Here is a 24,230-nt window from a genome sequence, read left to right as displayed (position 1 = left end):
TTCATTAAAAAAAGCAGAAATAGAATATTCCTTTAAGAAGGCATATTGTGAAGCAGGGCTGTTAGATTCCTCTGTATGTGATTAATCATAATACTGTTCAGTAAATTAACAACTTCTCAGCATGCCAAAGGCCTTACATTTAGCATTAACATCTGATATACACTGCAATCGCTATAAAGACAGCTATAGTCTGAATAGCTATAGTACACCACTTATCTGCAACATTAACTTTTGTCCTGTGTATCATGCAACTGCCTTCCTGAACAGATTTCAGGAAATGATTGCTTTAACAGCTCTGTTTTATCTCTCAGGCTTTGCAATACACATCATATTTTAACCTGGAGTGGTTGCTGCTAAGTGCTCCTTATACATTTTCTCCATTTCCAAAGTATGCTTTTCCTCAAAAAGATTCTTCCAGTTGCTAACACCACCTACAAAGAATCCTTATTGACACTGTAAGAGGTAATGCAGAGGTTTTAGTATTCAGTGTATCTATTTTCTCAGGAAGCATTATTTATATCTCTATATGGTAAGTGAGGTGTTTTTCCTTGCTTTTTAAAATTATTATTGGATTTGATTCCTTTCCAAACCTGAGCAGTTCTGCTAGTCTGCAGAGATCCACTGGGTGAGGTCAATCTGTGGGCAGCTTTCTGCTTCACTTATCCAATAGATAGCCCCAGTCTTGGGGCAGCGATGAGTGAAGAGCCACAGACTAACTCCTGGGTAGTTACATGAGTGAAATAAAGTTAACTGGCCTCATTTTTTGTTCACCTTAATACACCAGCTAGACGGCAATTGCATTTCAAGAACTATTCACCAGCTGCTTAGTTATTCCTGCCATGAAGGCTGTAACTCTAGAGTTACTTCAGTATAAGATGGCACTGATGGTCTGGAGGAAAAGGCTTACAGACACTCAGAAATAACCAAATATCTTCTTTCCAGAAAGCCAATGGCTACTCAAAAAGCTCCCGTAGCATTTTCAAAGGAAAAAAAAAAGCAAATGTCTCTTCAGAAGGAGGATTTAATGGTCTTACTGGCTGGACAAGCTCTGTCATGCTGTCATCTAATACCTAGTATCTTTTTATCCACAGAGGAGGAAAGAACTCATTGCCACATCACCAATAGTCTGGCTCTACCCCTTTCAGGTTAGCTGACTTTGGTGAGTCAGATGCACACAGTTTTAAAAGAGGAAAGGTGTCCAAAAAGCTGTGTGCCGAGCCAGTTGTGAGACAGTTGTGAAATAACTCTTAAAGCTAGGAAATCTATTGAATTTTTCACCACTGTACACTGTGAATACTCAGCTAATATTTATGGAAGGAAAATTCTGCTAATGAAGCTGGGAATAGCACACCTAACAATAGGAAGGCTGAGAATAGTGTCTTCAGAATAGCTGAAAATTCACCTTTACAAAAGAGAACATCACCAAACGCCCCATGAGTGTCCTTAGCAGTCTTCTTCACAGATTGGAAGCTACTCCTCTATATAACAGCATGAATGTCTTCTTCATTCAAAGGGAATCCAAAAGTATTCAACAATTTTTTCACTCCTAAATATGTATTCCGTTGGGAAAAAAGTAATGCACTGGATAATATCCAAGGAAACACAGCATTTCCTCCCTCTAGCCTTCCAACTCTCAGGGTATCTCTTTTCACACCACATTGATGACAAGGTAAAGACAGCAATGCACACAGCTGTTCCCAGGACTAATTCAACTAATTACTGAAATCAGGCTCTGTATAGCTAAAGTCCTGTGATAATGAGCAGACTCCATTTATAGGAACAGTGATGAAGGCATGCATGTTCCATTCAGAAAGACAGTTGAAATAGGACCCCCACAGCACTGGGTAAAAGCAAAGCACATAATAAGGTAATAATTATATGATGAAATATTATTGAAGACTGAGTGCATGCTTTCTAATCTTGAAGCCACGTTGGAACTACAGACAGAGCTCCTTTCCAGGTGAAATCATGTGCTTCTACAAGAAAAGGCTTTAGAAAATAATGTCTCTTGACTGCCTAGGAAATGCAGCCAAGATGATTAGCTCAGGTCATTGTTCTAAGAAATAACTATGTTCATTTGATCCACTGGATACATTGTTTTGGAAATAACTATCACACTTCAGCCATAAAATAGAGTTAGACATGCAAATACTTGTGGTTTAACTGAGTTTTTATCATCACTGCTGTTATCATTGCTTTCTTATCCTTAACCATGCTGTTATTAAATGCCAGTATTACTTTCATGTTTGAAAATAATGGACGAATACCCTTTAATAAACAAAAGCCATGGTGAGTAGTGAACGTTCCCTTACTGACTCTAGAGTTTTCCCAAAGGTATGTCTTCACTGCTCAGTTGAGCTGGATGAACTGCAGGAGGTCCTCAGAAGTGGGGGTAGCCTAGGCCAACTGAGAGCATCATCAAAGAAAATCCATTTCTCTTTACTGGGCTGTGAGACCATTGCAGTAGGCATTTGCTTATGCACATCTATGTGCAACAATCCTCTAGTAATCATTCCCAGTCAACTGAGGCAATTGAAGAGCAATTTTTGAGAAGGCCATTTTAAAGGCAAGATAGTGTTTGTGTTGTTGAGACTGTTCTACGCTGGTGGTCAAGACAGTGAGAGTAAAACACCAGTAACCACGAGGGAATGTATCCATTAAGAAAGAATACAATACCTCTTCCAGCTGTGAAGTCTTTGAAGAAACTATCCCAGGATTCATCAGATGGAAAAGCAAAAAAGACTAGGGAAAAATGATAATAAAATATCACTAAATCTTTTGGATTTCGGAGCAATAGGAGCATCTGAAAGATACAAATTAAAATACATATACAGGTATTAGGAAAGGGCTGTAATGGAAAAATAGCAATGTTCATTTTAAGTACCACAGCAAAGATTTCTTGGACCATGTACATTAATCCTGAAGTACTGATTCCACATTATAAGCAGAATTCAAATTATTTCACTGTCCTTCACCTTGAGAAAAGTTTTTTAAATGTATTTATTGAGCACATATATATCAATTATATAGAATCTAAGTGTGTTTTGCTTGGCATGAAGTTTTTCAGATATTTATGGTGAACAGTGGTTTTATTAAAATAGACCAGATAAAACAATAAAATGATCAAGTAGGGTCACATTCGGGTAAAATGTTAGTCTCCTCTGGAGGATGACTTGCACTCAGAGTCCAGCCTCTTGCAACACCACAAGTAAATGGTCCCAGTAGGAAAGTAGTAAAAAAAAAATCTAAATTGGCTTGAAAATCCACTGAAGTCAGTATGTCTATAAATCATTTAAAAAGCACTCACTTTAGCTTTGTTCTTGAAAATGGACTGAGGTAAATTTTGAGGAGCCATATAGGTACATGTAAGTCTTCTTGGGGGTAATTTCTTCACCCGCATCAATAAAATTCAGAGAAGAGAGAAAGTAGAAAGCACAGTTAACATAACATTAGTATTTTGAAACCCTTTGCTGATGCAAACCATGCTGTTATTTGCTAATGCAAAGGGTTTCAAAACCCCTAGCAAAAATTTCAGCTGGGAGAGGAGAAATTGTTAAGCTTTTTCCTGGGACCAAATAACTGTCTGTTTTCAGTAACCCTAAACTAAAAGCTCTTACTAACAATTGCTTAGGAAGAAAAAATGTCCTCTGATCCATTTCAAAATATTAGTTCATGTTTCTTCTTTATGTGGTGAGAGAAATCTAAAAGTAATGGGCGGGATCTTGGTGGGGAGGTGAGAATGATGTATCCTTTTGGAGTCAAAATGGAGGAGCCTGTTGCGACTAAGAGGAAAGAGGGAACAGGAGAAGGAAGAAGCTGAGATTAGATTGGGAAGGAGAAAAGTTGGAACTATGCAGAAAGATGGGGAAAAAGGGAATACCTCCGAAAGTCCTGAGCAAGGATCTGAACTCTGACATAAAATAGCAGAAGTTTTTGACTGGCATTGTATCTATCTGTATCTATCTAACTTCCTTGTGAGCAGCTCCCCCAGCAAGGTCTCTTTACACATGGGGACTGAGCTGTCCACTTGTCTCTGGTGCTTGTCCTTCTGCACCTGTAAGAAAGCATATTAGCCAGACAGTGCACAGAAACCTGAACTAGTCATACAGATGCTGTACCTCCTTATGAAAAAAAAAAAAGGCTTTGGAAAGCAAATAAATATAGGTATTTGCTGTTAATAAGTAAATGTTGGGCATAAGAAAGCAGCAGGGCAGTAGTAAATTGAATTGGCTTGTTGGACATGCAACAGAAGTTCCTTATGGGACTATTTCCAGCATTTCATCTTGCGTTACATGGTCTTTTTGTTTATCTTTGCATGAAATGTCTCCTTTGTAACCTCTACAGAATAAAATTGGACTGAATTTTGGAAAGTGTGTCACACAGTCCTTCTGAATCTTTTTATCCTTACAGGCCTACCTGGATTTATTTTGGTTAGGGAATCTCTGCAGTTGTCCAAAGCCTCACTCTGTAAGGTTGTATTGCATATGTCGCGTGTTCAGTTGAGAAATGACATATAAGCTTCAGTGCCCACCTTGTATTTCTCAGGATATCCAATTTCAAGGTAGGGAAATTCTTCTGGCACATCTTTCTGATGATTTGTTTCCTTTTTTTTTTTTTTTTTTTTTGCAGCTGTTGTATTAAGTCTCTTAATATTTGTCCAAACCAGTTTGTACCTGGAAGCATGAAGAGCAGAATTGCTTTGAAGACTCTAGGAAAAGTCTTGCATGTAATGTATGAAATGGTGCATGAGGGGTACCAGTGACATCTCATTAGGGAAACAAAAGAAAATATTTTCAAGCATAGAAATTCACACGTACAGAGAAGTTGAACAGTACTGAGAAATATGCCTGGTCTGTGGCATTTAAAATATTGCTGAAGCCTACAAAAAAAGTATTTGAGGCCTCTTCTGCTCTGGTAGGATAAAAGGAGGAACTATTTTACTGGACTTGTATCAAACCATGAAATAGAAAGAGAAAAAAAATGTTGATCATTGTTCCAAACAAGTTTCCTTAGTTCTTTGTCTTACTGCTAACTAACAAGATGGTTTTAAGAAGGACATTGACCAGTACATCACGGGGTAAAAAGAGTTATTTAGTTGGATTGCATAGGAATTTTAGTAAAAGCCATGAGGAAATGCCTTGGGTTTGCCTCAAATTAAGTTCTCTAGCCAATCCTCTTCCTTGTCTGCCAAAATCCATTTTGGCTCAAAGTGTCCCCAGCATAACTCCTAGCCAGTGGAATTATCATAAGCTTGAACTTTCTCTTTTGTCAGATCCAGTACTTATATGAGCAGTTGTAAAACATTCCAACTTTAAAGTACTCATGTAAGGACTTGTATCAGCAATGTTAAGACTGGTATGAGTGCAGTATGAATGGGATGTGTGTCTGAAGGCACCAGGAGAAACAGCAGAACAAGGGTTAAGAGGATGACCTGTATGGATAAGGAAGGAGACTGTTCACAGCAATGCAACTGTGGAATGTGTTCCTTATGTCAAGCCCAGGAGGCCTGCGCTCTGATAAGAACACAGGATCACAACTTGTCAGCAGAAGACCCTGCACTGTGACAACAGGAGGGTGGCAACAAGGTTGTGGCATGCAGCAGACTTGTCTAACATTTATAGAGGCTGAAGTAAGCAAAATTTGGGACCCAAAGCATCACACTGAACTAGTCATCACCCCCTCTGGGGTGAAAAAGAGCTGTCCAAAAACTAGTTTGTCACCACCAATCAAGAACAACCCAAGATATATGATAAAAACTCAACTTATCCTTCGTGTCACACACCATAAGTGACCCTGGCTACACCATTCAAATACAAACACCTTGCTGCTTGAAAGTATATAGGTATGAGAGAATGAATGCAAATAGATAGAATAAATTAACTTTGAGGTTTTTGTAAAATAGGTATCACCTTCCTCTCCCCGAAGGCTTGCACTGATTTTTGTTACACTGATTTCCTACACACACACATATACCAGAAAGATGTTTTGGCTGTGGTATAGGCTATATTAAGCAATTAGAAAAATGAAGGATAGCATTTTACATTCTGGAAAACCAGATGACCTTCAAAAATGTTTATTCATTTAATTCTGATAACTCCGGATATGCCTGATATCCACGTACATGTCCCTTTTCAGTCTGAGTTCCTGTGGAGCCTATGGTTTCCTAAAAAAAAATGTTAAGATTTGTATTTTTATAGGATGGAAAGATTTCATATAGTTTGTAGGAGGGGAAAATAAAAGCCTACAACATACAGTATTACACATGAAAAGAAATTAGTTTTATGCCAAACTTTGTGGTTTTTTTTTTTAATTTGCAAATAGGAATGTCACTTTCCTTTCTCATTCATCTCAAATAAAATCGGAAATAAATATTTCATAGTTCTAAATGCAACACCATAATTACATTAGTAGTAGCAATTTCTATTGTTGTTGTTATTGTTACTGTTATTATTGTGTTGCTATTGTTATACCTGTTCTGATTATCAGTATTATTATGGCAACCTCTTTTGTGCAGCGAGAAAAACATACGCAATTTAGGAAAGCTTGCTAGGATAACATCATCTCTTTTGGCTTCAAAGGACTCCATAGCTTTGAATATTTCAGGAGTGCAAAGAGCAGCGGGGTAGACAGTCCCCCCATAGGTGAAGATCAGGTCTTTATGTTCCAGTCTGTCAGCAGCAATCATCAATTTTTCCAATACATCAGCTAAAGCTGTTTTAGATTTTCCATTCCTTTCTTTCCCCTTTTGCTTTCGAGAAGTCCCTGTTGATGTGTAATCGTGGGCAGCAGAGGCAGGTACAGGTTACCTGTTTATGGGTTATTTGTGTCAGTGTGTGTTTCTTAATTCCTGCCTTCCTAGCCCTTTGCAGAAAAAGACCCTGAACTAGCTGCAGCTGGGTCATTTAAAATTGTCTCATTGACCTCACTGAGAAATAGACTCCAGAGGAAATATAAAGGAATATCTTTGTTTTTAATGATGACTCAAAGGACAGCTAACACGCAACCTACATCTTCAGGTGTTTATTCTGACCATCACTGTTAACGTGGCCTCTGGCATATGTTCATTGGACATTAGATAATTAAGAACAATTAAGCTTCAGACTTTGACTATAAGTGAATATGATAACATGGTTGGCTAATCCTGGGAGAATGGGGGGGGGGGGGGTGTCCAAATAATCTGGAGGGAGGAGATTTAGATACCCAAATTTGGCAAACAGAATGCAAGACTGCCTGTGACGGTAGGTCTTCAGTTGACTTCGGCAACACCACAGCTTTGGCCTGGGTATGCAGATCAAGATATAGAGGGTCCAGAAGGCAGCAGGGAATGCAGCAGGAATATCAGCATGTTGGCAGGGCCCTGAAAGGAGATTTGATGGCTGATAGACTGGACACTCATTGCAGTGTCACTGAGGGTCAGATCAATGGGCTCTAAGTGCACATTGTGCTTCTTCAGACGTCTGCCTTTCCCTAAAAAGTAAGATCAGCTGGAACAACTTGGGGGTTGGACTAGACAATCTTTAAAGGCCCCTTCCAACCCAAACCATTCTATGAACTACACAATGTTTTATCACCGCTTAGGCAATAAAATGTTCCTGGTTGGCATGGAAAGGTGCTGGCAGGTCTGATATACAAGGATGGGGTAAATGTATCAGCAGTACTTTGATTCCAAAGGTGAAATAAAATGTTTACATTCTGTAAACAATGGTCCGTACATAGGTGTTTTAGATGGTGAGCTAACAATTTGGACTGGAATTTTATCATTCCAAGTGTTACATAAACGAAGAGCTGCCATGCTAGAAGCAAGAGGAGCCATAGCTCTTAATTAATCCTAAAAGTTTCTAACCAGTTCAAGCAAAACCCTGCTGCAGAACACTGTGGTACTGAAAGCTAAGAAGCTTTCAAAGGGCAGCAACAACCTCATGGAAGAGAAATTCTCAGAGGGCTGTTAAATACAAGTACTTCCAGATTCAAGATGTCCTTAGGTCACAGATTGTTGGAGACTGGGAAACTACTTTGAGGAATTGTCATTATATGCTGGATATGCTGTTGGCCGCACCTGTACATAGGACGCACAGCTAAATGCAACTTTGGTCCGTTCTAGGATGGGACATTATGGTCTCATGCTCTTTAAGGACTTTGTTTTAACTTGGCCTCATGTCACAGGATTCTAGCCAGAACCAATATTTATCCTGTAATGGATAAATAAAATATCTGATCTCAAATACAGCTGGAGCTTCAATATATGTTATATTATGCAGTATTTGTTTAAAGTACACAGTTAAGCTCATTCTCAGGTTACAGTTGGTGAAAGGATCAGTTTTCAGTCTTTTACTTTACTGTTCTGTTTGCTTAGCTGACAATTATACTTAAAAATAGAGGGGTTCAGCCTACTCTAGATGGAAGTACTTGTAGGGTCTGTGAGTACAGTTTTATATTATTTTATGAAGAATGAATCATGTCAATTCTGTCAATCATCCCAAAGCCTTTCAGGCTAAGAATTTGACTTGTTGCCAAAGGCTATATTTTTATGAGAATTTGAGTGAAAATGATCTTGCCACTTTTAAGTATGAGAAAAATGGTTGGGAAAATAATTTCTTCCCTCCTTTTTATGGCCATTATGATTAGGACATAATTACTGAAGTCATGACACAAGCCTTGCCTTAGTTAGAGCTTTAATAGGCATGGTATAATTCATATGAGTTTTATCCAGTTTTATTTTCTTCTGCATGCTCAAAAGAGTAAGATAACATAAAAATTTTCAAGCCTTACCCTAGTTAGAGCTTTAATGGGCATCATATAAATCACATGAGTTTTATCCAGTTGTATTTTCTTCTGCATGCTCAAAAGAGCAAAATGACATAAAAAATTTCCTTTACAGGAAATGTTATCGTTACTTACTATATAAATGACACAAAATTACCAGAACGGAAACCTCACCTACCACCAGCCCACTGCTGCCTTACTTGCATAGGTAGCTGAGCTGAAGTACATCACTGAAGTAAGGAGTAGAAATTTGACATCGTTATTTGCCATTGAACACAGAGCACTGCATAAAAGCCCAGATCACCACAGAGCATGGGAGTAGCCAGGAGCAGAAGAGCTGAGTCCTGTCTCCTGCTAATGTTGGGCAGAGTTGCAATCCAATCAGTAATAAATTCCCCTGTCACATATTTGGTTCTAAACACTGAAAGGGAGAACTTTTTTCAACAGTTCAGCTGCTGTAATAGCCAGGTAGAAGCAATATGGGAGCAGTGACACAGCCTTTTTATTATGGCAGATATTTCAGCACATTCAGTAGAGGAGATTTGCTTTAGTCAGCTTTACCCATTCTGTATCCCAGAAACACAGCGTGGCTGAGGTCAGAGAAGGCCCCGGGGGATCATTTAGTCCAACTCCACTGCTCAAAGCACTCACCTAGAGCAGGTTGCCCAGGACATGTGTCCAGATGGCTTTTGAATATCACCAAGGACAGAGATTTCCCAGATCAGATTCTTCACCATGTGATACATATAAAGCATACTTTAAATATCATATGATTAACACTGTCTTATTGCTTAGGTACTCTTACTGGCATGAGTCACTGCAGAATGACTCAATGTTTATAGGAGATATAGAATGTGCACCAGTGAACGTACATATATTTCATTTATTAGACCCAGTTTGGAACCTAGGAACAATTTGGAATAAAACTAGTGACATGGTATTGGTGAACTTGCATGCAAAGGTACAGAGGAAATACTATTATTATAAGACTGCTCTGGAGCATTTCAGAGTATTTTCTGATCAAACTTTGTTTCATCAGAAAAGTTCTCATCAGCTGTACTGCTGATACCTAAAACAAACAAGCAGATTATGGATGACACATGACATGAATCATGTATTCTGAGAGGGCAGATCTACCTGCTGTCCTCCATACTGAAGACTATGAGGTTGGAGAAAGTTTTAGGCACTTTGATTTTAAAAAGAAGTGAAATGGAATAGGACTGAGAATACTGCCTGGTCCCAAAGATACAATTCTAATGAATGTATTTTTATGGGAATTGAATAATTATATTAGCCTGCAATGAGGCTTAGAATCCTTTCACTGACTGCACTGCATTCTGGAAATCAAATCAGTTGAATGATTTTGTTTGAGCCCATTATTGCCCTGAAGATGATATTCAGGAAAAATGAGGACAAAATATTTATGAAAAACACAACTGCTTCAGCATTAAGTAAATAAAGGATTTTAGCTTCTTTGCTTTCTTATTTTTTATCATTTTTGCCCTGAGGCCAAAAGTTTATCCCACTTTATATAGTGATCCAATACAAGACCTTCTTCTAACAAATATTCTTCCTCAATATATGTAGAATACCATAATAATAAGACTGCTACTGGTCTTTTCAAAATTCCACATTTATTAAATAAATACCATCCCATGAACTTCAATTGCATTAACATCTTCACAGTTTACATCACATGTTCAAGAAGACATTTTACTGGTATGCATTGACAGTTGTATCTTTGGTAATTTGTCTTTGCAGAAGAGAGAATATTCTCATTGTCCATGGTTTTCCCTGGCATTTTTTTCCAAGACTAGAAGTTACTGTTTTCAACAATGATTTGAACACCTTTCCCTGTTACTAAGAACTCAAAAAATTCAACTATTTTTTTGACCCCTAGAATCTGGTTCTGAAAAGTAATAGGAGATACACTGCAAGTTACTGGCATCGAACATATTTTTTCTTGGTCTTTGGACCAGCCTGATGCTGGAAATGTCTTTAACAAAGTTATGGGGAGTTCAGATATACTTCCCAAAACATTTTCAAGTAGTTTTAATGTTCTGATTTGATATCCCTGCTTTCATAACTGTGCAAACAGAAGCTCCAAGATATTGACCAGACTGCAGATCAGAAGTGCAGAGCACACAGAGTGTTTGTTTGCTCTACTGGAAATCACAGAGTGCCAGTACAGTTCTCACGAATGTCTGGTGAATGACAGGATTTTGGCAAGGTTGACACTGGCTTTATATTGTGTAAAGTCCTTTCTATAGTTGCTTGTCCACTATCTATTTTTTTTGGACTGAAGCAGACGTTAAGGAATTTTCAAAGTTTATCGCATTTTACCCCAACCTCTTTGGGAACAAAACAAGGTTTTCCATCAGCAGAGAAAGCACAGAAGAAAACACACGCTGGACATCCAGAGAAACTTGGGTCTCCTCTTTCTTCCAATAATTAAATGAATGGCTGCCTTGCCTTTTTCTAATTTGGTATCATCTAAGTTGGAAGTGGGAAAAGGGAACCCCTCTGTAGTGGCCTGGGTTGGTCTCAGAGTTAAGAGGGTGTAGAGAATAACTGTATCTGTGAAACTGAACTCAAGAACTAAGGGAAGGAAGAGAATAGCTGACACTAGCAATGGATACAGAGATGGTGAGTTTTCATGAGCAGTCTGGGAAAACACAGATACTGCAGAGCAAACACCTAGGCTGGTGACTGCAGGAAGGAAGAAATGGAACAGAAGCAGTGAAACAACTTCTTAGTAAAGATCTTGCTATCAACAAAACTGGCTATGTTGATCTATGGGATATATCCATTAGTTAATACTGCTGTATCTGGCAATCTATGAGTAAATGACTGTAGTTCCTTTGAGCTATGAGACCTCTGATAGGCCAGAGCTGCCACACAAGTGCACATTTTCCCTCCATACGGAGTTGGACTCATTAAACTCAAGGCTTTCTTTGTACAATAAAGTTGCTATTTATTCCAGCTTTAAGAAGCAGGCACTGGGATTCATTTCAGCTGATGTCCTTATGAAGAGCTGTAGCACAGCCACAGCTCTATATGTAAGTTAGTTCCCCAAGGACTCCATTATAGTCAGTGAAGAGATGTAATCACTGCCAGGGCATCATTCTTCTCCTGTAACAGATAACGAAAATGAGTCACATGAATTGGCTCCCTGAAGTACCAATGTCTCTTGGCACACTTGTGGAACAGAATAGCCATTAACCACTCAAGAGTATGTCTCCATCTGAAGAGCCTTCAGCCACCACCATCAACCTGTCTCAGGGCTAGCAAAGGGGCGCAGTTGCTGTCATTTGTGCTCAAGGAGTGCAAAAGTAGCTTTCACTCTTGGTGGTGTAGCGGATGGGGAGGTTCAAAGAAAGGCAGAGTGCTTGTAATAATGTGGGACTTCCCTGGATCTCCCAGTTCAAGATATGAATACTCTGCCTTTTCTTCATCATATTTCATTTTTTCACCTGTCACCTCTTTGTTTTTCTTTGCATCTCTTGCAACTATGTCCCACAATATCTGGAAAATGCAGTGATTCCATGAAATAGGTAAGAAATAGCTTTAAAAAAACCATCACTGAGCAACTGCATCACCCTGTGCTGAACTTTTTGAAGAGTCTCCAAAAGAAAAAGAAAAATATCTGGCATTTTTTCTATATAAATGGGTTACGAAAAAAATGGAGAAAGAAGAAATTATGAAAGAAGTATAAAAAAAATGGTAGAAAGAAGAAGGATCTTGGCTGTTGCTACCTGCAGTGTGTAATTCCAATCCCTCTCAAAAATAGCTGTTGCAAACAGTTTGAAAGATGGATGAATCAGGGGGGAAAAAGAAAATAAGGGAAAACAAATGTGGACAACACTGGAATAGATTTTGAGTCTTTGCAATGGATTCAATCATGCTGAAGCTTACAGATTGGACATTTTTTCTGTGACAATGCTTGCATCTGCTGAGAAGAAGCTTCTTCCTGCTGTGCAGCACAGCTACATGTAAGTACCTGATGAGAGCACTTGCCCTTCTTTGGAATTAATGAACTTCCTACCAGTGAACTTTCCACACTGTATCAAACACACAGGGAGGCTGAATTTTGCATAATTAACAGTGGTGGCTTTGTGTAATAGAGGAGAACATGACTCTACAGACATTTTTGAAGATAAGCCGGGCGTTTTGTCAAATGCAGAATGTCTTAGAAGAAAATGTCATACATTAAAGTTACCAATTTTTGCATTATTATTTCTACTTCAGTGTCCCCCATCTCATTCTTCTGAATTTCTTGCTACACTATGACACAGTGCTCTGGCTAACATTACATTTCTGCATCTGCTGCTGCTGCCTCCAGTGGAGAACTGTTTCTGGTCTTTCCCCCTCTGGACAAGCCTTGCTAAAGCAGGTTCAGATGCAATGTTTTGAGACTCCTGAAGAGCAGGATCTTCAAATGCAAGAAGACCAATTTTGAAAAATAATCAAACCAAAAATGAACACCATAAGATAGATTTCCATAGTGACATGTTCATATGCCCCATGGTCTCACATGGGAATTTTGGTACAAGCTGTCAAACAGAAAATGCCTTTCAGAGCTCTAAGATTGACTGTTACAATTGCATCAACCCCTGACTCCCGTCCTTTATGTCTCAGAGCTCTCAGTGTATTTAAGCCTGGAATACAAAGCTAGATTTTATTTTTTTAAACTTCACATACAGACACCAGCCAAGTATCTGGGGGCTGTTATTTTGATGTTCAGATGTGCATTGTGCTGTTTAGCATATGGATTGTCTTTATAATTGGCACACACCCAACATTTCCTCTCCAGATGGTAATGGGAAAAACCCTGAAATAAGTGTTATTAGTTTCCTCATTTATCGCTCATTTTAGAAGACACTTAGTTATCATGCCAAGAGGCATAGCATGAGACCCAAAGAACAGCCCTTCTCCTCTTGCTGACAACTGAAGTTATTAGATGTAGAACTCCAGCAGAAAGATTTTTGAAAAGCCCAAAAAATAGGGTGAAAAACTCCTGTAAAAAAATCAGAGAAACATGAATCTCCCATTTTATGGACTATATAATCTTCCCCACTTATGCAAATGTTGTATAATGAGAGTTATTTTGTATAACTTTTACTATTGGATTCACCTGTTCCTTTCTTAACCCCTTTAGGTGTGCAAATTCATAATAACAGCGTTATACTAACAAAGCTTTTTTTTTTTTTCTTCTGGAGAGAAAATAAAAGAGAAATGTATATCTGATTGGCCACCTGGCTTTCTCTGTGTTTTGTTTTATAACTCGTTGTTCTTCCAGTTTTATGTCACACTGGATAATCCATATTTCGACCTTTGTTAACATCTGAAACCTTGATTTTGTTTTCTCAATGAGAAAGAAGATCATTAATGTTTGTGCTGTTACCTAACAATCTGTGCAAGTTAATGTTTAATATTAATTTTAAAGTTGCATTAAGTAAGCAGTAATATTTGAAAACTTCCCTTTGTTACAGGAAATCTCAAGATGACTCCCTTTCTACAAGTAATTCAAAGGGTGAAAAATGCTCTTCACTCCAGTCAGATAACCACTTTGAAATGAGATTGCCACCTTCTACATTTGTGTGCACTTGTCCTAACAACTGCTTTTAATGCAGAGAATTATGGCCTCCCATTCATAATTACTACTGAAAAAGCCCCATTATGTGCAAAGTGACAATTGTTATTAAAGAATTTTATTCAATAAGTGAGCAATAGAAGTTCTGGTTCACCACTTTTTTTCAACCAGCAGCAGTGGTCACTGAGGAGAGAAATGCTGGAAAATTCTTCAAGCATATGTCTTTAGAGCAGAACACAGGGTGCAATGAAGCACAGGGCAAACAACCCTGCACCCATGGAGATTAAGCCTTTAAGTCCGCAATGCTAAATTCAGTAGCGTATGGATCCACATACATGGGTACATAAGCAGGATAACTCCACCGCACAATGAAAACCATATTCCTGAGTGCATTTAGTGTAACCCTGCCCTCAGTTTCCTCCCAAACCTTCCACCACTGGAGGCACACTTTATTCCCCCTTGTTCTTATCAAGTCTATTTATTTGCATGGAGACTCCCTGTTCCCTACCCATCTTCTACAGAAAGTATTTCCACAATTAATCTAGTTCCACCAGTATCCAAAATACAGATTTCTTTTGAAGTCCAAAAGGAACGATTAAGTACCTGGTCTGAGCACATAAGCAGAATGTGAAATTTTACCCAGTTTCCCATGTTAAGACCAACAACTTGCTTTGAACTGAACTTCCAGCAGCGGTCGCCTACTTCTAATTTTATTTCACCAAAGTGCAGTTTTAAAGACTGATTTCTGGACTTCACTGCACTGGACTTTAGTTACTGTCCTCCCTTATTTGGCAGTTCTGCACCAGTGCTTGAAAGGCAGCACTAGCTGATTCTCTGAGGATGGATGTACTTGTAATTAAAGTACATGTAATTCTGTCTGCTTCCCAGTTTTTCAGTCATAGAATCATAGAATCATTTAGGTTGGAAAAGACCTTCAAGATCATCAAGTCCAACCATTAACCTAGCACTGCCAGGTCCACCACCAAACCATGTCCCTAAGCACCACATCTACACGTCTTTTAAATACCTCCAGGGATGGGGACTCAACCACTTCCCTGGGCAGCCTCTTCCAATGCTTGACAACCCTTTCAGTGAAGAATTTTTTGGTAATATCCAATCTAAACCTCCCCTGGCACAACTTGAGGCCATTTCCTCTTGTCCTATGGCTTGTTACTTGGGAGAAGAGACAGACACCCACCTCACTACAAGCTCCTTTCAGGGAGTTGTAGAGAGCGATAAGGTCTCCCCTCAGCCTCCTTTTCTCCAGGCTAAACAACCCCAGTTCCTTCAGCTGTTCCTCATAAGACTTCTGCTCCAGACCCTTCACCAGCTTCATTGCCCTTCTCTGGACACGCTCCAGCACCTCAATGTCTCTCTTGTAGGGAGGGGCCCAAAACTGAACACAGTATTCGAGGTTTGGCCTCAACCAGTGCCGAGTACAGGGGCACGATCACTTCCCTACTCCTGCTGGCCACACTATTTCTGATACAAGCCAGGATGCTATTTGCCTTCTTGGCCACTTGAGCCCACTGCTGGCTCATATTCAGCCAGTTGTCGACCAATACCCCCAGGTCCTTTTCCGCCAGGCAGCTTTCCAGCCACTCTTCCCCAAGCCTGTAGCGTTGCATGGGGTGGTTGTGACCCAAGTGCAGGACCTGGCACTTAGCCTGTTGAACCTCATACAGTTGGCCTTGGTCCATGGATCCAGCCTGCCCAGATCCCTCTCTAGAGCCTTCCTACCCTCAAGCAGATCAACACTCCCACCCAACTTGGTGTTGTCTGCAAACTTACTGAGGGTGCACTCGATCCCTTCGTCCAGATCATTGATATTAAACAGATAAACAAGATATTAAACAGAACTGGCCCCAATACCAAGCCCTGCGGAACACCACTTGTAACCGGCCGCCAACTGGATTTAACTCCATTCACCACCATTCTTTGGACTCAGCCATCCAGCCAGTTTTTTACCCAGCAAAGCATATGCCCGTCCAAGCCATGAGCAGCCAGTTTCTCCAGGAGAATGCTGTGGGAAACGGTGTCAAAGGCTTTACTAAACTCTGGGTAGACAACATCCACAGCCTTTCCCTCATCCACTGAGCGGGTCACCTTGTCATAAAGGAGATCAGCTTAGTGAAGCAGGACCTGCCTTTCATAAACCCATGCTGACTGGGCCTGATCACCTGGTTGTCCTGTACATGCCGCGTGATGGCACTCAAAGTGATCTGCTCCATAACCTTCCCCGGGACTGAGGTCAGACTGACAGGCCTGTAGTTCCCTGGATCCTCCTTCTGGCCCTTGTTGTAGATGGGTGTCACATTTGCTAACCTCCAGGTAACTGGGACCTCCCCCGTTAGCCAGGACTGCTGGTAAAGGATTGACAGTGGCTTGGTGAGCACTTCTGCCAGCTCCCTCAGTACTCTTGGGTGGATCCCATCCAGCCCCATACACTTGTGTGTGTCTAAGTGGGGTAGCAGGTCGCTAACCATTTCCCCTTGGATTATGGGGGCTTCATTCTGCTTCCCATCCCTGTCTTCCAGCTCAGGGGACTGGGTACCCAGAGAACAACTGGTCTTACTATTAAAGACTGAGGCAAAGAAGGCATTAAGTACCTCAGCCTTTTCCTCATCCTTTGTGACTATGTTTCCCCCCACATCCAATAAAAGATGGAGATTCTCCTTAGCCCTCCTTTTATTGCTAGTGTATTTATAGAGACATTTTTTATTGCCTTCTACGGCAGTAGCCAGATTAAGTTCTAGTTGTGCTTTGGCCCTTCTAATTTTCTCCCTGCATAACCTCTCGGCATCCTTGCAGTCCTCCTGAGTGGCCTGCCCCTTCTTCCAAAGGTCATAAACTCTCCTTTTTTCCTGAGTTCCAGCCAAAGCTCTCTGTTCAGCTAGGCTGGTCTTCTTCCCCGCCAGCTTGTCTTTTGGCACATGAGGACGGCCTGCTCCTGTGCCTTTAAGATTTCCTTCTTGAAGAATGTCTAGCCTTCCTGGACTCCTTTGTCCTTCAGGGCTGCCTCCCAAGGGACTCTCTCAACCAGTCTCCTAAACAGGCCAAAGTCTGCCCTCCAGAAGTCCAAGGTAGCAGTTCTGCTGATGCCCCTCCTTACTTCTCCAAGAATTGAAAACTCTATCATTTTGTGATTGCTATGCCCAACAAGGCCTCCAACCACCACATCACCCACAAGTCCTTCTCTGTTCACGAACAACAGGTCCAGCAGGGCTCCTTCCCTAGTTGGCTCACTCACCAGCTGTGTCAGGAAGTTATCTGCCACGCACTCCAAGAACCTCCTCGACTGTTTCCTCTCTGCTGTATTGTATTTCCAGCAGACATCTGGTAAGTTGAAGACCCCCATGAGAACAAGAGCTAACAATTGTGAGACTTCTCCCAGCTGCTTATAGAACATTTCGTCTGCCTCTTCATCCTAGTTGGATGGTCTATAACAGACTCCCAAGGGTATCTGCCTTGTTGGCCTTCCCCCTCATTCTTACCCATAAACACTCAGCCCTATCACCACCATCATTAAGCTCTAGACAATCAAAACACTCCCTAACATACAGGGCTACCCCACCGCCTCGCCTTCCTTATCCCTTCTGAAGAGTTTATAGCCATCCATTGCAGCACTCCAGTTGTGCGAGTCATCCCACCATGTTTCTGTGATGGCAACTATATCATATTTTTCATGCCTATGTTTTCATAGTTTTCATAGTTTCATATTATCATGCCACACAGATCTCCATCCCCTACCTACACTGAGACGGCAGTCCGAAGGACCTCACTAGCACACTGTCCCTCAAACATTGGCGTGCCACCCCTAGTCTTATCACTAGCAAGCCTGGTTTTATCCCTTTCCCCCTTCAAATCTGGTTTAAAGCTCTTTCAATAAGCCCTGCTAACTCCTGTGCAAAGATCCTTTTCCCTCTTTGAGACTGATGTACCCTGTCTGTCGCCAGCAGGCCTGGTGTCATGTAGACCAACCCATGATCAAAAAAAAACAAAATTCTGCTGGTGACACCAGGCTCAGAGACAGGTATTGATCTGCTGGCTCTTCCTGTTTCTTCCTTCATCATTCCCTGCAGTTGGAAGGATAGAGGAGTACACTACTTGTGCTCCTGATCCCTTAACCAGTCGTTCCAAGGCCCTGAAGTCTCTCTTGATTGCCCTCAGACTTCTAGTTGCAACTTCATTGCTGCCTACCTGAAAAATCAATAATGGATAGTAATCTGAAAACATACCAGAGTAGGAAGCTTTCTCTCCACATCTTTAACCCAGGCACCAGCAAGGCAGCAGACTTCCCTAAGAAGTGGGTCTGGTCTGCATATTGGGCCTTCTGTTCCCTTCAGAAGGGAGTCTCCTATGACAATGACCCACCTTTTTTTCTTTATGGAAGCAGTTTTGATGCAGGGCATAGGGCAACTTAACCTCGGCGACACCTCCAAGCTAGATGAACCATCATCCTCATTATGGCTCGGTTCCACTTGCAGAGCCTCATACCTATTGTGCAAGGGCACCTGGGCAGGTGGGGCAGTCACAGAGGAGATGGGCCTGCTGTGCCGGGCAGGAACTTGTCGCCATTGCCCCCTATCCCTTAAGTCACTGCGTTCAGCCAGGCAGAGAGAGGCTAAGGAATCCTCCACATCATGCGTCCTGTAAGTATAGCATACAGAAAACTGTTGGTTGCAAACAGCCAAATTATTCACATTTCCTTCTAATTGTTTCAGAAAAGCTAAGTGCAAGCTCTATTTAAAACAAAACCATGCAATTCCAATGAAAAAAAAAAATACAACTGAGAGTAAAAGCCTTTGTTGAAAGAAATATCATGAAGAGGCTTCTATATTCCTTATTTGAGTCTACATTTGGCAGATAAACTTATTCATCTCTGACCACTAATTAATAATAAAATCCAGTGAGGATCTCTGACACAAACCATGGGGAAATAACTGTCTCAAGGACAGTGGTGACATCTCAGTACCTTACACTCACAGCCCACAGCAATGTTACCTGACCAGTCCAGCACTGTTCCAGCTCTCCCTGCCCAGGGGATCTGGTACGAAGGAAAGATGAACAGGTTCAGCTGTAAGAGAAAACTCTTCCTGACATGGCCCTGGCACTTGCTGGGTGCAGTGGAAAAGAAGAATTGAGCTCTTCAGTGGCCTTGCCCCTCTCACCCCTTCCAACCCCAAAGCTGTCCCCCTTCAGTGGAAGAGCTGGTGGATTTGACCCAATACTAAGTGGAAAGAGGAAAAAGCCACTGAGTACCACATACACCATGAAGGTATGGAGGCCCATCTAAGACTGCTTCGGGCGCATTAGCTTTTTATTGCTTATTTTTTCCTTTGCAGTAGCTTAATTATGAATTAAAGAAAATGTATTATCCAAACACACACACAGAAGTTCATTGCACATACTTCTTATTAGCATTCACTTAGCAGCAGATAGATTTCTTTTTTATTTCATTTAATTTCATTTTTCATTCCACTCCTTTCCATTCCATTTCATTTAAAATACCTCCTGATCATTTTATAATACTTTCACTTGAAGCTGAGAAAAATGACATATTCACCAGATTTAGGATATTCTGCTAATAACACATCATCATTCCTGACTTCAAAGGATTTAAGAGCTTTAAAAATTTCTGGCTGCTTATCACAGCAGGGTACAAAACTCGCTGGAAGGAGAACATCAGCTTCTCTGGGGACAGATTATCAAGGGCAGTTATAATCTTGTCCAGTATGTCAATGAACTTCTTATTGGCCTTTTCTTTTTCCTATGGCTGTGTAAAACTGTGCAAGCAGTGATATTAAGGGGCAGTTAGGTTATTTGGTTCTCAGCAATTAAGTAAAAAATTTGTCTTGCATGTTTATAAAGATAACACTAATAAACTGTGGATAGTTTTGAGGACTTGCAACAAATTCATATGATTTTGACCCCTGTATCAGGAGTGCTGGCAATGACACAACTCCTATCCTTGTACTGTTTGCATGTGGCCATGCAAACAGCTGTCAGCAAATGCTGAGCAAGACATGTATCTCACTTAGTGGAGTGGGGTGCAGTGAATCCCTGGCCGGCTGTGTAAGCAAGAAAACCAAAGGGTGGATTTATCACCTCAGATATGATCCTGTGCTAATGATTTTCGGCACAGTCTGTTGTCTCTGCACAGCATCACAGTATCAGGTGGATGCACCAGCTTGCGTTAGCACTAGTAGTGTCTTTCTACAGACCTCCATTACTCAGTGTAAATGAGGCTGGAATCAAGCAATGGCACATTGTGGATACAATAAGAAAAAGCCTAAAAGCTCTGGAAACGTCTGGATAGCAGGACTGTCCAACAGCCATACATTCCAGAAGCTTGAGTTTGCCTCCAGGTAGGCTAGAAAGAAACTACATGCATTTTACCAGAAGTTTGTTGAAGGCAACACATTATTAGAAAATGTTTCCACTGGAAAAGTTGTTAGTTTTCAAATAAAATTTGTTTCATCAAAGAATCTCTAATTGCTTCCAGCAGTTACCCAGCTCCTCTGTCAATGTACCGGGCAGGCACCTGCTTCTTCAGGCCCCTCTCCTTGCCATGCCTGTCTGCAGCCCAGTGTATTCAAGATCCTTGAAGCTCATTTGCTCACTCCCAGCTAGTTCCTGATGCACAGACACACTAATACTCTTTACAATGCCTGGCCTCTCCTTGGTGTCTCCTTCTAAGGTGCCACCACCTTAAAAGGCACCCACTGTTCAGTGCGCAAGCAACATCCCCAGCATGCCTAGTCATCCTTCCATAACCACTTACTGCCAAGATCCCACCTTCCTCTGTAGGAAACCTGTCTTTCCAGTTCTTTCCAGCCATACTCACACCTGCCCCCTACCTTTGCTCAATTTTGAGCACTCCACAGTCTCTGCAGGTTCCTTTTCTGGAAGTACTTCTATCTATCCCTGAGGCACTGCCTACTCTTGGCTTTCTAAAGTACGCAACTTCCCAAACTTTTTCTCTCCTCCTTGTCCCACCAAGCTGGCCTTACATATAGGTACAGCTTTGTCCCTGATTTCCACCACTCACCACCACCATATCCACCATTTCCTACCTCCCCTCCTGCACCCCAGAAAAGTCCTTCACACAGTACAACTGCTACTCCCCTGCACTTCACTGAATCTCCTACCTCAGAGCAGTAGCATAAGGAGCTGTTGCCAACCCTTCAGAGTAGAGGATGCTAAGTGATTGCAGAGCATGAAGAAAGTGCCAGGATCAATTTGGGGAGAGTGTTTTGATCTAGAGCAGAAAATTTCTATTACTCTTCATTTGAGCTGGTTTCCTCTCCCAGCCACGCAGCGGTGGGACACCATTTGGGGAGTCTGGTGATTCTTTCAGACTGACGTACATGTAAGGCTGTGAAGACAGCAGCAGCTGTGTGGAGAGCTATAGAGATGCCAGGGTAAATAATAACTGGCTAACTCACCGGCTCGATGTACTTGAGTCATGAGTAGACCCTGTGTGACTTCTGCTTACCCACAACTCCATGACCATAGAGCCAGGGGCTGGAGTGGGGCTGGAGTGCTGACCCCCATGTCCACAAAAGCAGGGGAATGCCACACTGCTCTGAAAACTGTCAGGGGAGGTTTTGTTGGGAAATGCTGGGTCATCATCACTTTTCATAAGGATTGGCTTGCTCTGCCAAAACATTCACACCTAATTTTTGTTAGGGAATGTTTCTCAGCTCCAGAATGAAACTTTTAATGGGGACAGATGGAAAGAGACTAGCCCAGCTCAAACAGGCTAATAACTAGGGCATCCAAGGTACAGAGCCTGGAATAAGGATATAGGGGAGATGAGAAACAAAGGAGTTAAATATGCCTCTCCTATAACCTGGGTGTGGGAGAGCACTGCATGGTAATTTATTATTTTGGAAAGCTCTGAAGGCTTTGTTTCATCTCAAGGCAGAGTGGGAAAAGTCCAAACTTGAAGGACACAACAGCTAAAAATAATCACACTGCAAAAAGCTACAAAGGTGGGGGTGTAATGTTTGTAAAACACTGTAATCAAAATACTTTAGCAGATAGCATTTGCAGGCAATTCACTTTAAAGATGCTATCTATGTGTGGCACCCATATAGATTGAATTTCTTTCATTTCCTCCCATACATGATCCTTGTTGGATTTTAAGCAGTAAAACTGATACACACCTATTAGGGTCCTTTTCCTCTTGCCATGCTCACCCTAAAACCTTCTGGAGTCTGGTCCCTAACCTCAACCCGGGAAACCCGGGAGGTTGGCTGACGTCTTTGCGCCATCTACTGTCTTCCACAGATCTTAGCATTCAACGTACACCTTTTTTTGATTGCACAGAGCACTGATTAGATGTTTTCATAGAAATATCGATTATAATTCTATGGTCTTGTTCCTGAGAGGTAATAGTGGCTCAGAATCCCAACTCACATTTTTTTTGCCTTTTTTTTCCCCCCTACTATTATCACAGTCAGATTGACCTCCAACAGGTCACAGCCTATTCAGGATTTCTCCAAATTATTTCCAACCCTTTAGTAAATCACCTCCCTTTGGTTTTAAAATATTCCAATGATTAATCACCTCAGCTTCAAAAAAGTATATCTTGTTTCTAATGACTTTTGTCTCCAAATAATATACGGTTTTTCCTCTGAGATGGAATAGGGTCTTTAAGAAGCCAACACAATGAAAAGACAACATTCTTTGTCTTTCCACAAAGCAAGCCTACAGAGTAGCCCGTGCATTCCCAGGCTACTTCCTGGATGTGAAACGATATATAATTAAACACCTTCCTCAGAGCTGAAGAAAGGACCAGTGTCTAAAAATGTCACCTCCAGCTGCTGGATACCAAATGCTTTGTGAGAGAAAGGCTCCTTGCCTGAGGGCTGGAGATGTTCAGCTGAAAGCCCCTTCTGAGCGCAATCAATATACAGCAAAAGGAAGCTTGAGGCTATCAAAAACATTACATTTCCAGACCTGGCAGCTTAATAATTGCCTAAGATATTGGATATGGGGTTAAGGTAACACGGCCACAACAGTAACTAATTTACCTTTGAAACTACAGCCCACTTATACTTTGATTAAGATAAGCAAATGCTTTTCCAGTCTGAATTAATATACTTGATAGTTCAACAAAAAAAATTAGCTTATGTTCAGCTCGTTTTTCTGGTGGGAGCAAAAAAAAAAAAGAGGTGTTACTGGAGTTTCATGTAACAAAAAATCAGCCATTAGAACAGCCATAGGGGAGGGAGCAAAAGTGCAGCTAGCTGAAATACATTTCTGCCAGTAACTAATACTGGATGCTAAGGGATATAATATATGTAATGGCGCAGCCAGAGAGTAATCCTTTGCCCTGTTTATACACCCGTTCTTCAGCAATCAGCAGCTGTGAGTTCCTGAGGTGATGGATGCACTCCAACTACATTTAACAGCCACCAGTGGACCAATCCTTCATGATTTTTCCTAATCTTCTTTTGCCTAACTATTTGAACTTTAGTCTCCACAGCATCCTGTAGCAATGAGTTCCTCAACTGAATTTAGTGTTGTGCAAAAAGGATTTTTTTGTACTGCTTCTCCACTATCACAAGCATGATAATATTTCAATCACCCTGTAAACACTTCTAGGCAAAAAGGTAGCTAGAAACTCAACTTCCTAATGTAAAAACCCACAAAGAAAATAATCTTTTGAAAAGAATTCATATGCTTTTTAGAAATCTTTTTTTAAAAGCCAAAATCTCATTCCTTTTTCCTTGATAAATTATCTTTAGCATGACTTTGCAACTCTAAAGGATCACAGGAGGAACATGCTACCAGCAGGTCATGACTAAAGAGACACAAAACGCACCAAAGCCACCTTCTCCCTGGGTTCACCATATGCTGCTCA

At 41.0% G+C, this 24,230-nt stretch overlaps 2 protein-coding genes across 2 annotated transcripts in view; both read right to left on the bottom strand.

The window, feature by feature from the left end:
• The window catches only part of LOC142406944 (sulfotransferase 6B1-like), a 54,564-nt gene that overhangs the window by 16,798 nt on the left and 13,536 nt on the right, over positions 1 to 24,230 (bottom strand). The window lies entirely within an intron of this gene.
• Positions 334 to 22,635, bottom strand: LOC142407506 (sulfotransferase 6B1-like). The gene is given in 8 exon segments (XM_075497132.1): positions 334 to 431; positions 2,677 to 2,803; positions 3,308 to 3,398; positions 4,533 to 4,635; positions 4,638 to 4,673; positions 6,529 to 6,668; positions 20,059 to 20,126; positions 22,561 to 22,635. Coding segments are annotated over 8 exon segments (738 nt in total).

The sequence above is a fragment of the Mycteria americana genome, chromosome 3 (genome assembly GCF_035582795.1).
Source record: "Mycteria americana isolate JAX WOST 10 ecotype Jacksonville Zoo and Gardens chromosome 3, USCA_MyAme_1.0, whole genome shotgun sequence".
Classification (NCBI taxonomy): domain Eukaryota; kingdom Metazoa; phylum Chordata; class Aves; order Ciconiiformes; family Ciconiidae; genus Mycteria; species Mycteria americana.
Note: the sequence above shows the minus strand (reverse complement) of the source record. Positions and strands in the feature narration are given on the sequence as shown.